Source organism: Podarcis tiliguerta, assembly GCF_965153285.1.
Source record: "Podarcis tiliguerta genome assembly, chromosome: 11".
In the NCBI taxonomy this organism is placed as follows: Eukaryota; Metazoa; Chordata; class Lepidosauria; order Squamata; family Lacertidae; genus Podarcis; species Podarcis tiliguerta.
In genome coordinates, this window is record NC_139544.1 from 52561237 (window position 1) to 52576762 (window position 15526).

The 15526-nt window shown below is 42.1% G+C and overlaps 1 protein-coding gene across 5 annotated transcripts in view; it reads right to left on the bottom strand.

Moving 5' to 3' along the window:
- SMAD4 (SMAD family member 4) overlaps nt 1-15266 on the bottom strand; it is a 28113-nt gene extending 12847 nt beyond the window's left edge. Inside the window, exons 1-4 of one of the 5 annotated variants that reach the window (XM_083402945.1) lie at nt 14748-15266; nt 3342-3663; nt 2889-3063; nt 790-819 (exon numbers count right to left, since the gene is read on the bottom strand). In XM_083402945.1, the coding sequence (XP_083259071.1) occupies nt 790-819; nt 2889-3063; nt 3342-3590 (454 nt within the window). In that variant the 5' untranslated portion in view covers nt 3591-3663; nt 14748-15266. Of the gene's footprint in view, nt 1-789; nt 820-2888; nt 3064-3341; nt 3664-9898 lie in introns of all 5 variants that reach the window. The other 4 variants (XM_083402949.1, XM_083402946.1, XM_083402948.1 and 1 more) reach the window with 4 other exon arrangements.
- Between the last annotated feature and the right edge of the window lie 260 nt (nt 15267-15526).

The window sequence follows — 15526 nt, forward strand, 5'->3', positions numbered from 1 at the left end:
AACCTAATCATCTTCTGTTAGTGAGCATATGGAACAAATATAATTAGAATTTTAACATTTTAGATACACGCAATATCTTATTAAGATTGCTAAATTAGTTAGCTACATTCAGTAGCAGTGAAATCATTGGTGTAAAATGTCAGTAGACCCCAGCCTAAGAACCCTTCTCTCTCTACCCTCATGTCTGTACACGTTTGTGTGGCCCATAGTACAGGCGACTCCCCACTTACACAGGGGTTACCTTCCAGTGCCCCTCACGCATAAGTGAAAATTGCGTAAATGGGGAACACTCTCTAAACACCCTTTAAATGCCCTCTCTGATGTGCTCTCCCCAAAAATCAAAAATATTGTACCCAAAATATCCACAACTGGAACTGAAGCTCTGGGGCTGACTGGAGATAGTGCAGGAAAGCGGCAGCTACTGCTCCACTACCCCACATACCAGCTGTTAGGTGGGGAGGCTAAGCAGCATGAACAAAGCCCTGCTGGACCTCTCTTCTCCTCTTCGGACTCTGGGGAGAGTCTCCTAGCGAGCCACAAGGACTCCCCGTCTCTCTCCCTCCATTTCCAAGTATGAATTAAATTATTTTACTATTTCCCGGCACCACGCCTATACGCAGGTGGGCGTGAGTCCATCACACACAAGTGGAAGATGTCTGTATATCAATTAACTTGAGTATTGTCAAAGTAATTTCCCTAGCAATGCTTTGCATACGCTTTAAATTGAAGAGACATTCACCTTAAGAGATATTGCTGTTTATACTTGTTATGATTTCACGAATAGCTTACCTGAACTCTGCAATGTCAATCCTGAAAGATCTTTAAAGAGAAAAGAACATATTAAGTCACTAATTCAGTTTTAAATACCAGTAAACAAATATTTTACTATCTATAAAGCCTATAAACAGAAAGTGGGTAAATAATTGCAGGCATACTGTATATGGCAGTGAAGCACAATTAAACATTTCCTTCAGTGTTTGTGGAAAACTGGAAAAGTGAAATTTTACTCTTAAAATACTCATTAAAATACAAAATAACTTTCTATCACAACTTTTGTAACAAACTAGAAAACTGTCTCCTTACCTATTCACTTCCCTCTACCACCAATACTGGAGCTAAATATGGAATTGTTTCTAAATATGGAAAGGTTTTAGTTGTTTTTATATGTGATAATGTTTTCAATTTTTTTGAATTGTTATAATTGCTTTTAGATAGGAAACTGTGTAATTGTTGTTATAGCTGATGCTTTTCATGTGAAATCATTTTGAGATTTCTATGTAAAGCAATTCATAAATGGAATTTAATGAATAAATTACATGATTAAGGTCTTCCCTGCTCAGTCAGTGAGGTGGCTTTAATAATAATAAAAAGCCAGCAGATCTCCAAACCTGGACAAGGGACCGACCCTTCCTCTCCAACCCATCTTAGAGGAACTTTAAAAGATCCTTCAAAAGGAAGGAAGATTCATGAGACACAACTGTTTTCAAAAGCCTTCCTGAATGCTCTATACATTTTGTTGGAAGACACTGCATTAGCAGTAGGTGCCACCTGTGAGAGATAGCCTAAATCTTGTAAGATAGAACAACATTGCTCAAGGGTCAACTTTCAGCAAGAACAGGTTGGCTGCAGCAGTACAGAACACAACTGCAAGGAAAAGACACAGCTAGACAAAAAATGCCAGAATACCACAGTAACCGAAGCCAAAGAAGAATTCCCAAGGTCATCTATGGCACTGGACATCAACTGGTAGCACAGGACCTACTCCCAGGTCATGGCCTAATCTAAGGTGGCAGGACTAAGGTAAAGGTACCCCTGCCCGTACGGGCCAGTCTTGCCAGACTCTAGGGTTGTGCGCTCATCTCACTCTATAGGCCGGGAGCCAGCGCTGTCCGCAGACACTTCCGGGTCACGTGGCCAGCGTAACAAGCTACATCTGGCGAGCCAGCGCAGCACACGGAACGCCGTTTACCTTCCCGCTGGTAAGCGGTCCCTATTTATCTACTTGCACCCGGGGGTGCTTTCAAACTGCTAGGTTGGCAGGCGCTGGGACCGAACGACGGGAGCGCACCCTGCTGCGAGGATTTGAACCGCCGACCATGCGATCGGCAAGTCCTAGGCGCTGAGGTTTTACCCACAGCGCCACCCGCGTCCAGGCAGGACTACCACCATACAAATATATGGCCTTTTTATTTTTTTTAAAAAAAGGGAGGGTCCCCAATGTTTAGGTTGGGTCTCAAGTCAGAAAATGGTGAAGACAATTGCTCTGTGATTCGGTATTTCAAATAACCCTGTCCAAAGAGAGGCAGGAACTCTCTACTCATGTTAACCCCACAGCTGTTGTACCTCTTCCTGCTATTGCTTTCCCTAAGAGCAGAGGAATACAGAACATCACTCCGTGGTGTAAGATTTGGCCTGCATCCTCACTAAAGTGGGAAGGAAAGGTCTGGGTTGTTCCACTGTCAGGAAAGCCTGTTCTCCCAGCAGATCTCCCCAAGCGCTGAAGTTACTTTGTGTGAGGGAAAGGCACAAACCAAGAACTGCTGGCTTAAGTGACAGAAGTGAAGATCAAGAGCACCTGAGGGCTGCAACCTTGCTTCTACCAGCACAGCATTCATGGTAAGCAGCAGCTGCCACAGCAGCAACCTACCTATAGACTAAAAAGCAGTATATTCCTTCGTCCCTTAAAAGCAGCAAATACATGCAACTGGGTTTTGGAGGGATGGGCCCTTGTCCAGCCCCAAGGGTGTTTTGCAATAATCTAGAATCAACTGGCTACATGAGGTATCATGAAAAAGCCCAGGACAGCAGGGTGAATGAAAAACCTGCAACACTCAACCTAATGAAACATTAATGAAATGCAACTCCACATACAGTATGAACATACTTACCAATGCCGGGTGATACAACACGCTCATAATGATATGGATTCACGCAGACACTATCACACTTCAAGTCAAAAGCATACTGACAATATTTGACATGTTTGAGTTCGTTTTTGTGAAGATCAGGCCACCTCCATAGCCGTGCATAAATTACATGAGGGAAACCCTTACGACCAGCCACCTAGAAAGATTGAAGATCATAAAAATTTCAAATGAGAAGAGAAAATCACAAAGGATGACAAGGATCAGAATCAAATGTCACTAAGTGGTAGCAACACAACACTTTATACACTGTGAATACCACCACAAGGAACCAACCCAGTTTATAAACCCCAAATTGATTTCCATAACACAAAGCAAATTATGCTCTCGTACCACTACTCCCCCTACTTCAAAATGTCCCATACCCTGCTGCTCTCAGAGTAAGGATATTAAGGTATCATATGTGCTTCTACCAACCTGAAGTCTTCCATCCAATGTTCTCTGAATTGTAACACACTTGCTAGGATGAGCTCCATTTGTAGTTATAGCTGTAATCAAAGAATCCAATTCATCTTTTTTCTCCTTCAGTTTCTTTACTAAGCTTTCAATTGCTCGCTTTGCAAATGTTTCACTCTCCCCTCCTTGTCGATGGCACATCAAACTGTGAACAATGCTCAGACAAGCATCATTACTTGTTGGTGTGTTAGTAATAGACATATTGTCCATTTGGTACAGCTTTTACTTCCAAGACCAAATAATCTTGCCAGTCAGCGGGCCAAGAACTGTCTCCAACATGCACCTAGAAGGAACAGAGAACAAACATCACAAGAATGGCCATGAAATGTTTACTGTCTGGGCCACCAGGAAGTATCATGTATGAGAAATCAACATGTTTTTTCCATGTGCAATATTTGAGTGTGTTCAAGCTATTTTTCGAGACGATTATTCAACAGGAAGCAAGCATACTCCTGTTCTTCTGCAACTATGTAACAGCCTTCCCACAAGTATCTATACTTATTTGACAATGTTTTATTCTGTTCCCTGCCCTCAAAATTTAGCTCAGTGGATCTATGTGGTTTAACCCTTTATGCACTTTGTTTTTCAAAAAGTAACCACTGTAATAGGATTGCTGCATTGATAAGAGCCAAATCATGCATGTGAGTTTATCTCAATTTTAAAATTAGTACCGCTAAGAAATTGAGTGAGGGGGTGAGGAAGAGCCCATCATTTTCATTAATCACCACACATATTTTTATAATGTCTAATTCCGCTCTCAACAGCCACAGTAGACATCAAAGCAGAGGATACATTTAGTGTCTTCCAAATTATGTTGGCTTTTTAATATTTTGCCGCTGCCAAATCAGAGATTGGGGGGGGGGGGTCCAAATCTGACTGGCAAAGCAGCAGGGCCGAAGGAGTGTTAAAAGTTTTCCTCATGCACAATTTTTGCTTTCCTTTATAAAGGGGGAAAGATATGGAGATGAAAGCAACTGGGAAAGGCAATTCTGATTTGATAAACAGTCCAAAGAAAAAGTGCCAAGCATTCCACACACATACACATCTGCACCAATATTTAAGTTTCCTGGACACACTAAGCCCTTTTTGCAATAGAATATAACAGAATAGAATATTACCAGAGAGCAAGTTCATGCTCCTAGCTCTGCCCCTGAAGATATAGTTTCCCCTACATTCTCTATTCCATAGTATTCACATATTAGGCATGCTTCATGATGGATTCCAGCTCTAATGGAAACCTATGCACATAGGCTTTCCCCTTGCGGAAGTCCATGTGAAACCCCGCTCTCTGGTAACTGAGAGTCTTGGATGGCCTCAACTATGGGCTGCATCCAGACTTAGTCATATTTACAGCAGACTCACTGAAATAAATGAGAATTGAGTTAGTCATAACTTGTTCCTTTGATTTCAATGGCTATACTCTAAGCATTTAGTCTGTATCCAATCCACTATACCCTGTCAACAGAGTAGCCGTAATTCTTTCCAATTAAGACTTATTCTACAACTGACATTTAACATTCAGAGCAGCCAGGAAGTTATAAAATCACTTCCAAGAAAGCATTAGCAACACACATCAGAATACATTTTATGCATGTGTGGCTTAAAGTAGTCCCCACAAAAATGCCACTTTGAGCTGACCAGTGCACTGATTTGGTATGGGATTATGTCTTTTCAACGGAGGCGTAGGAATTCAAAGCAGATGGCAGTTCTTCCAATTAACATTGCTATTATGGTGCAACATGCTGCCTCTTTTCATTCCTCGGGATATTTCTGTCCCAAAGGGGTATTTGAACAATTAAGAGACAACATTTGTAAGCTGCATTGCAAAGATAATGCCTTGCATGCTTTAAATGTCATTGCAGATACAGCATAGCTTGCTTTAGCATCTCTTCTATTTACTGGTGTTTACGCCAAAGAAAGCAATATAAACAGGGATCTGTGAAAATCACAGGATGTTCTGATGTGTCAATTAAAAGTTAGAAATTCCTTCCTTCACTTCCTGGTTCCCTCCAGATGCTGCTGAGCAGCCATGAACAGCCTCAGCTCGCATGGCCAAATGTCATGAACAAGGAGAGTTGCACTCCAACAACAGGTTGGGGCTGAATGCTTTAGCTTCTCAGCTTAACACATACCACCCGCTTGCTTTTCTCTCAGTCACTGATAGGATAGCCCTAATTTGCTGCCATTTGCTGCCTTGTGGTGCTGGGGCACACATGATTCAGAAGGTGCACATCCATAAAGCCAAAATCCCCTGCATCAACCTTCTTGACCTTTGGGTCCCCAGATGCAGCTAGACTACAATTCCTTTCACTCTTGGCTAAACTACCGTATTTTTCGCTCTATAAGATGCACCAGACCACAAGACGCACCTAGTTTTTGGAGGAGGAAAACAAGAAAAAAAATATTCTGAATCTCAGAAGCCAGAACAGCAAGAGGGATTGATGTACAGTGAAAGCAGCAATCCCTCTTGCTGTTCTGGCTTCTGGGATAGCTGCGCAGCCTGCATTCGCTCCATAAGACGCACACACTCCCTTACTTTTTAGGAGGGAAAAAGTGAGTCTTATAGAGCAAAAAATACGGTATTTGGAAATTATCACAGTTGGAGTCCAGAGCTGGGAACCCAAAGTTGAAGAAATGTGCACTTTATTTTTTTTAAGAGTTTCAATAGAAAAGACGACAGGCAAAATGCTCTCTGCTAGTGGTGATTCTAGATGGCTTAACTACAGCATACATGTAAAATCTCCATCTACAGATGTCCTTCCAGTACCCTATTCTCTCAAAGGATCTCTATTATCTACTCTCAGGGTTGACGGGTATGTGTGAGTAAATGCACATCCCCTCAGTCTTGATGCTTAATTCCCAGGGTGCAGTAGTTTTGTGGGGGCAGATTCATCAAGGATGGGTAGGATCCATCATGCCAAGGGACCCTAATCAATCTTACACCACCAGCTCCAATTCCTCATCACCCACATACTCATAAGAACAGATACAAAACCATTATTATACATTTGGCACAAGCGGAAACATGGAAATGTAAAGTGCTTCTCATGATGTGGCCACCAAATGCAAGGTGCTTCAGCTTAGATTGCTGTGACATCTGTTCCAAAAGCCCTGGCTGGCATACAATTAATAATATACTTCATTAATAAAGAATAACTAGAGGCCGCAAGCTGCCACTGCATCTATTTGTGAGCTATATAGACTTGAAGGTAGCGAGGTGGGGCAACACAAGTGCAAACTTGTCTTCCATGTTTGCAGGTTACATTGCTCTACATGTTTCCCTCTTTAACACCCTTCTCTTGTTGGTTGCTTTGTTTTCCTCCTTGCTTCAGGCACCCGATACCTTCACAAGTCTCTTCCTCCTACATCAGGGTTGGCTAACTCGAGGCCCTCCAAATGTCATTGGGCTCATATCTCCCATCAACCTTACCCAGTACAATGATCTGCACCCCTGCTCCTCCTTTTCGCTTCCTAGCTACAGTCTGACCCTGGTTCAATACACAAAATGGACAAACTGAAGCTCAGACCAATATGTTTACTGGAATCCTGCTGAATCGGTTAGTGACCTGACTGTTAGTCTTGGAAGTTGAAATCATGCTTATCACTGTAAGAGGACTGATGTGATGGATATATTATCACAACACTTACTCAGCCAGTCTTCAGTTGGCTTTCTGGACTATATTTCCTAGGGGACAGCTGTGGCCCTCCAGGTTTCATTGTTTCCTGTACCTCTTAGCACTGCCCAAGACAGCAGGGGTTGATGGGAGTGAAAGTACAACATAGGTACTGCACCACAGTTTGCTCACTGCTGCCCTATGCAATTCATAAAGACCAGAACCAGCCCATTAACTCTTCCTCTTTCTGATCATGTACACCGTATTTCTTCTGCCCAGGCAGACACATGTGGTTTAGAGAAGCAAAAATACACCCATATGCATGTGAAGTATTTTATATACAATCGTAGAATTGTAGAGTTGGAAGGGACCCTGAGGGTCATCTAGTCCAACCCCCTGCAAAGCAGGAATGTCAACCAAAACATCTATGACAGATGGCTATCCATCCTCTGCTTTAAACATCCAATGAAGGAGAGTCCACCACCTTCTGAGGGAGCCTGCTCCGCTGTCAAACAGCTCTTATCACCAGAAAGTTCTTCCTGATGTTGAGTTGGAATCTATTTCTTGTAACTTGAAGCCATTGATTCAGGTCTTACCCTCTGGAGCAGGAGAAAACAAGCTTGCTCCATCTTCATGGGTCAGCTCTTTAGATATTTGAAGATGGCTATCATATCTCAGTCTCCTCTTTTCCAGGCTAAACATACTCAACTCCCCCATAGATGATGCTAAATAGACTGTTTTGAAACATATTCCTAGAATTGGCCTCTTCTGTTTTTTGTGTGTGAATATTTTCTTAATAAATTAATAAGGATGTCAATAGCCAAGATTCAACACTAGAGTGATGCTGCTACTGAAATATAAGGTAAAACAATAAATACATATCTCAAATGATATGTATTAAACCATCTAATGGACCAAAGCTTTGACCTCAACTCATTTCTAGACCAATAATCTAGTACACAGCTTAGATACTTAACTGCTGAAAACATGGCACAAATTCAATAATCACAATCACTGACACCAGCTACAACAAATTTCAAGGCTGGGGTGAATCATTCAGCAACTGTGCAGAGCAATAATGCTTTTAAGATCATCACGCCACTGGTCTAATGGAAGCCATTCAAGCACTTGAATCAACAAGAGGCTACTGAAGTTTTAATCTAGCTTTTGAGAGCAGTAGCAACCGCCACTGCCTTCTCAGCAAATAAAAATAGGATTTTAATTTGTATTCAAAAGGGGGGGGTATTCACTTGCCAGTCAATCAAAGGAAAGCAATTAGACAGCACCCATTAAAATTAATGGACTAAGCTAGTCAGGTCTTTTCAATGGATCAACTCTGAACAGGACTAACATTGGATACAACCCCCAATTTTAACCTTATGGTGCATAACTACCTCATCCTGCAACATCATATATTTATACATTTCCTTTTACTGACCTGGGTGAAATATGTTTAATTAATGTTGTAAAAACAATATAATAGGAGAGCAACTCAGGAATTCCAGATATTTAAGCTTGCTTGCTTACTTTAAAAAAAAAATCTACCTGTTTTTTATTTGTGTGTGCACACATGCACACTCACATTTAACTCTTTCTTACACATGTTTAATTCTCAGGTTTATCTGTAGATTCCGATCCAATGCACACTTACCTGGAAGTAAATTCCTTTAAGCTCAACAGAGCTTCCCTCCAAATTTATCTCTATCTATACATGACTGCACTGTAATAGGGCTTACCCACACTTCCCTTTTCTCCTGCTCTTTCTAGGAAGGTATAATGCTCCGTGTCCGAGACAGAACGGGCTCCCATCCCCAAGCTTTCCCCACAAAAACCCATTCTTCAAAGTTCAATCAGAGTAAACATCAATTCAGGTTTCGAGCAGACTGATGCTTGCTCTGACTGAGCTTTAAAGAGTAGTTTTGTGGGGAAAGCTCTGGAGAAGAAGAAAAAAGAGTCTCAGACACGAAGCTTTAAATCACAAATTGTGCCTGGAAAGAGCAGAGGAAAGGTAAGTGTAGATAAGCCCATAGTTGGCATATAAAGTGATCAATCCTTAAAGAAATATAATCATCATTATATAGCCTCCTTCCTCTGAAAGGCACCCACAACAGAGTGACTAAGACTGCAATCCAAACCCATCTACCTAGGAGAAAACTCCACTAATTCAATGAGATGTACTTCTGAGCATACATACCGGTAGTTAGGATTGTGGCCTAATCTGATATTTGCTATGGTCAAATAAACAACAAAGCTAGCTTTACAAGTTAACAACCTCTATAAACCTAGGTAAATAAACATTAACAAAATGTATTTATTGTAGAATTTATATTGCACCTATTTACAGTTGAAGGCAGCCAACAATGCAAAAAAACCCACACAATAAAAATGGTGACAGAACAAAAAAATAAAAAACAGGAGCTTCTAGAACATACAAAGCTGAAGGAGTAGAAGCTAAATCAAACAGGAATATTCTTTACAAATGTACAACTAATCCAAGCTTGTAAATAGCAGCTTGACGGGTCACCTGTCCAGCAAACCCAGTGCTTGTAAATTGGAAATATGTCAGTTCTTTTTTTTCATGTAGTTGAGATGCCCACATGACTAATAGAGCCATTGCCAATGTTTTTGAAATGTTCGTATTGTTTTCACAATTTTGTTGTTTCCTGTCCTTTGGAGGAAAATGACTTAATAGAAATGAAAATAACAGTAATAATCCTAAATTCAGTAGTCCAAAATATGTGGAGGGTAGCAGGCTGGGGAAGGCTCATTTAGATTATTCACTGACTGGTGTAAATCTGCTTCAATGAAACGCATTCTACAAGAAGTAGACTTAAGTGTGACTCTCACTGTCCCCTTTCTACCTCAAAAGACCTCCTCTTCTTGTCACCAATTAAAATGTGTTACCTTTAAGTAGCAAGAAGTTGTTTTTCAAAAAATGCTTCATGTGGTTGTATAAAAGGATCATGAAAATGACTGCATTTGTCCATCTGTGCCAAACACTGAAACCATCAACTAAGCACCCAACTCCATTTGATCTTTTTATTCACTCCAGAAGTTATGTGGCTTTTATCCTTGTTAAAAACCTGTGACAATTTTATTTAAAAAATCAAGAAGTTACATCTCACTTTACAGCCACACAAGGCTCTCAAAAACATTTACAAAATCACCACAATAAAAACATCGTAATTATCTAAAAGTAGCAAAAAGCATACAGTAAGAAAAGCTTTCCAAAGAAGCCACAACCATCACATGGAAGCTACAGTGGTACCTCTGGATGCGAACGGGATCTGTTCTGGAGCAGAACGCAACCTAATAATACAGTCGCGTTTTGCCACTTCTGCGCATGATGTCATTTTGAGCATCTGCGCATGCGTGAGCAGCGAAACCTAGAAGTAACGCGTTCCGTTACTTCTGGGTCACTGTGGAGCACAACCTGAAAACGCTCAACCTGAAGCAACTTTAACCCGAGGTATGACTGTACTGAGAAGGTTCTGTGCCTTGTAGCCAGCCAAACTTTAGAGTCTAAAGGCAGGTGGGTTATCTGGGATGACTTTGAATGCTGCTGGGATTTATGATGTATTGCGTAAGGTTAGGGTGACCTTCAGTGTGTGCAAGAATGCTTACATCAAGGATAATTACTAAGTATCTTAATGTCTGAAGGCACACCAGTCCCAGAATGTGAATCCATAAACTGAAAAAATCTCAAAACTCATAGATTTAAAAGCTTAGTTTTATATTCTGTAAAACCTAACTGTTAATTAAATGGGAACTCAGGTCTACTATGTGATTCTGTTCTGCATGCACATTTGATTTCCTGATGGCATAATGGAAATTCAAAATATGAATTTGATTATCAAGGGGAAATCCATGTTAATAATAATAATACAGTAAGGGGAGGGCAAATAAATAATAATTTATGTTTAGCCATGGGTCAAAAGCTCTGGGTTTCATTAAAAAGTAGCATCAAATTATATTGTGTGAAAGCATGGTTTAGCATCAAAACAAAAGAATAATGAATAGGGAGTATATACAAACAGGAAAACTGATGATAAAGATTTCAACATAGCAACATACAATAATGAGATAAGGGACAGCAAAGACTTAAGACATATAAATGGATACTTCTGTCAGAAGCAAAAACAAACAAATAAACCCCAAAAGCTTTGAATAATCAAAAGGAATCACTTAACTCTGGCTAGCAATAGGACACTGTTTTGTTTAAGAATGTGAGAAATCCCACATAATAGGGGGAGGAATGGAAGAACGGAGCTGGAGAGCAGTGAGAGCGCTTGCAGCATGCAAAGTGCTTGAATACGATAAAATAAATAAGTTTCTATAAAGTAATTGAGATTATAATGTCAGAGGTGTCCCTAATACTTAAATGACATTAAATGAGTACACTAAAATGTTACATACTGTTACTAGCCAGAACATCCAATCCATTAACAATACAAAGAAAAAAAAAGATGTAATGGCAGGATGCGGGGGAGATTGTCAGGAGCCAAAGAATGCTTATTTACTGGAAACACTCTCAAATGTTTGGTCCCAGTAAAAAGCCATTTACATCTGCATATCACCTGAAAGAAAACAGCAAGGAAAGGGTAGCTAAAAGTGTACAGAATTAACTTAATGGACAGTTAGGATAATTTGCTTAAGTGTAGCTATAGCAAGGGAATCTAATCACAGTCAAAAAGTAAGATGCCTACAAGATTCCCATATTCTCTGATATCTAGGAAATGTGATCATCCTATTCAGAATGGATAGTAATTTTTTCATCTAAGGAAAATTCGACTCACGACAGCTTGACTTAGCCCACTCCTAACAGGCTGGTGGACTCACAGTCAATGATGCATACAAGCAACTGGTCAGTTTTTTAATGTCAAAGAAAAAAAATCATTGGTGCATTAATTGTGGTGGGGAAAACTATCTAAAGAGAATGTATCCATAAAGCATGGGTGCTTGTCTCTGGCCCTCTAGATGTTGTTGAACTCTGAACTCCCATCTGTCCTAGCCGGTGTGGCTAATGGTCAGAGATAATAGAAACTGTGGTACAAAACATTTGAAGAGCCACAGATCACCCAGCCCTGCCACCAAGTCCATTGGAAATAGCCATCCAGCTCTATCACCCACTGAATGCTACCACCGCACTGTCAACCCTTTCAATGGCAGTCACAGTGTCTAACCTTTTCCAATGCCTGGTTGCCTGAAGTTGGCCTTCATTCCCAGAATACTGTCTGCTCATAAAATGCTCATAGCTTTATTCAACTCTGTTAGCTGGACTTGTTCAAGGATGTGTTATCATCCGACATTACTTTCAATCCACTCCCTTCCAACACCTGCCAGCACCCAAGGCTACACACTAATCATGACACATGTTCAACACATTCGCTCTAATCCTTGCTTTTCATCTCAGTGATATTTTAGAAGAGGATTAGACAAATTCATGGATGAAAAAGCTATCAAGGGCTACTAGCCATGATGTTGATGCTCTACCTTCATGGCAGAAGACAGTAATGCTTATGAATAATAGTTGCTGGAAACTTCAGCGCTCTTGTGCTGCATGTGGATGTCCACAGGCACCGAGCTGGCTACAGTGAGACCAGCCTTATCCAGGAGGCTCTTATGTTCTTAATCCACATTAATGATAGCGAAAAGGGGATAAAATGTGTGTGATTGCATGGGATGGATGACATGCATCCCTACTTGACAGATGAACAGTAGAAAAAATATTCACAGCAAATCCATCCCTACTTAATATGTGATGGAAAAACATCTTGTAAGCTATTATAAATTCGTTGCCATTCACAATAGAGCTCTTTTACTATGCAGTATTTTTTATTCACTTAACAAAATGTATATAGCGCTTGATTGTAATAAAACCACTCAGTGGTTTATGTACCTCTGAGCAATGCAATGAGGCAAGATTAGTTTTAACACAGTGCATTGGGGAAGTTCTTTTGCACACAACTCTGAGCTAAGATTAAAGTCAATAGATAACCCACCCTTCTTTTCACAAACTAAGGCTGAAAGGCAATAGCTAGCAATACCCCAAGGCTAGATTTGGAACCTAGATCCAACACTGACTCACATTTCTACAGTACTTTTACATCAGGCTTTGTGTTTTAACAACAATGTGAAGAAGCATAAAGAACTTCTTCAGACATAAAGAATAAAGCATAAAGAACTTCTTCTAAAGAAGTGAATAGCTTCTATAACCTTGTATTTCAGTACTTCACAATCCTTGTATGACAAAGACAAGCTTCTTATATTGATTGTACAAAATGCTTCCCACTTACTACCACTGATTCAGGCAGTATTATTCACTTCCAGATCACTTTTTTTGGGCACATCACAGCATGCTTTACAAAGCTTCTCTCTCGACCCACCAATTCACCTCTTGTGGGTGTGTAATCTCCTTCCATATTTTAAATATGGATGGGGGCTATTATCCAGAAAGACATAATAATAGAGCTTTTAAACATGACATTCAGGAGCAACTTTTCAGATCAAGTTTTAATGAAGTTGGTTATAGCCAACTTCTTCATTAACTTACTGTAGAGGTATACAGCAACCCACAGAAACATATGAAGCATTACAGCTAATTATTAAAATTAGTTTTCTGAATTCATTCTTTAAATGAAAATTAACAGAAGTATCCATGCATTTTATAATAATACACACAGACATAATTGTCTCATGTTGCTGAGGGCACTTCATTACTATGGTTACTACTAAAGGCTAACAGGTGTTTTTTTAATAAAAATAAAATGGCATGAGCTTTCACGGACTAGCGCCTGCTTCATCAGATGCAGAAGAACTCATCACAATAAGACTGCTAGTCTCCAAGGTGCCACAGGACTGTTAACCGCAATAATTCAAAAAGAGCAGCTTTGTGACCCCTGAGAGATTTAGCAGATGTACGGTGGCAACAGTTTTTCTTCCCTGCATCAGATGAAGCAGGCGCTATTCCATAAATGCTCATGCAAACAATAACTCTGTTTTAGGTTTTTACGGTGCCACTAAGCTCTTTGTTCTTCTCGCCACAACAGTGTCACCACAAGCTTTACAATACTTTAAAAAAACTAGCAGGTTTACTGTGGCAAGTGTTCTTGCTCTGCTGCAAACAAAACAAAAACCCACTCATGCCATTGCACGGGGGTGGACTAGACCCCCCCCCCAAAAAAAAAACCCTTCACGATTCCACCAACTAGTCCCGTAAAGCCTTTAAAAGGTACCATATTTTTAAGGGGGGTCCTCCTTCCGCTGCAGGAGCAACAGATGAAAGAAACACTCCTGGAACTCTTACACCGCGCAAAGGGGGCAGGAAAAAAAATGAGAATAATGAAGCCTCGAAGCGGATTTGCAGGGGGCTTCCACGGAGAGCCCCCCTTACCCGCCCAGAGCCACTGCTCGGGCTTCAATCTTAGGCAGGAGTTACTCGGGAGTAACTCAAGTAGAGTAAACGTGCAGAGTTTCCTTTCTAAATCATTACAAAAGGGGGTCCCGGGGGAGGGGGGGAGAGTAGGGAAAAGAGACCTCCCAGGCTCCCTTTGTCTCTCCTTCTCTGCTCGCGGCAGATTTATTACAATCACAGCCTCGCAATGTTTATATACACAGGCAGATTACTACTCCTCGCCTCTTAACTCGGGAAGGAGCTTCAAGGCCGAGTAAGTAGTAAATAAAGCGAGCAGAGCGAAAACAAAAGCCCGAGCGGCGGAGAGGGGAAAAGAAGAAGGGGCTGAGGGGGCGTTACCTGGGCCTCGGCCGGGACCCCGTGTCGGGCGGCGGTGGCAGCAGCAGAGGCGCCGCCGCGGCCTGCCCGCCCGCCCTCCGGTGAGGGGCCTTCCTGGGCGCCCCTAACCCACCTCCTCGGCCGCCCCTCGCGATCGCCTTCCCGCCTCCTCAGCGGCCCTGAGGGAGACGAGCCGGGAGGGGGGAGGCTTCCTGAGGGGCGCCGCGGCCTCTCGCTCTGCGCACGCGCGCAGACGGCGGGGGGGGGGCCGAGGCGTGAGGAGGAGGAGGAGGGAGGAACGTTCCAGCCGCCGCCGCTGCCGCCACCTCCTACGTCGTGCCCCTGGCTGGCTGGTGTTGTTGTTGGTGCCGCTGCCGCCGCAGACACGGCCAGGCAGGCGCCGTAGCGCGCATGCGCCACATCCGGGTTTTTCCCCTCTCTCTTCCCTTCTCCCTCCCACCCTCCCGCACTTGCTGCTGCTTCTCTCTGTCGCGCCGCCGCCCCACGCCGCCCTCTGCTACGGCTCTTTCACCACCTCCCGCAAGCGTGCACACAGCGCGCATGCTCAGTCGAGGGCAAGCCAGGCGACGGCGCCCTAGCATAGGTTTTTTTTCCCCTCTCCTTGGAAAAGAATGCGGGCGGGCGCGGAGTAACCGCGGGAACCAGGAGAGGGAAAGGGAGTTGGGTTTTTGGTTTTCAGGAGCGTCGTCAGCGTGCGAACACAGAACGGGCGGGCGGGTTTTTTTAAAAAAACTTTCTTTTGCCCTGAAATTGCTGGCTGGCAATTTCCTTCAGGGAAA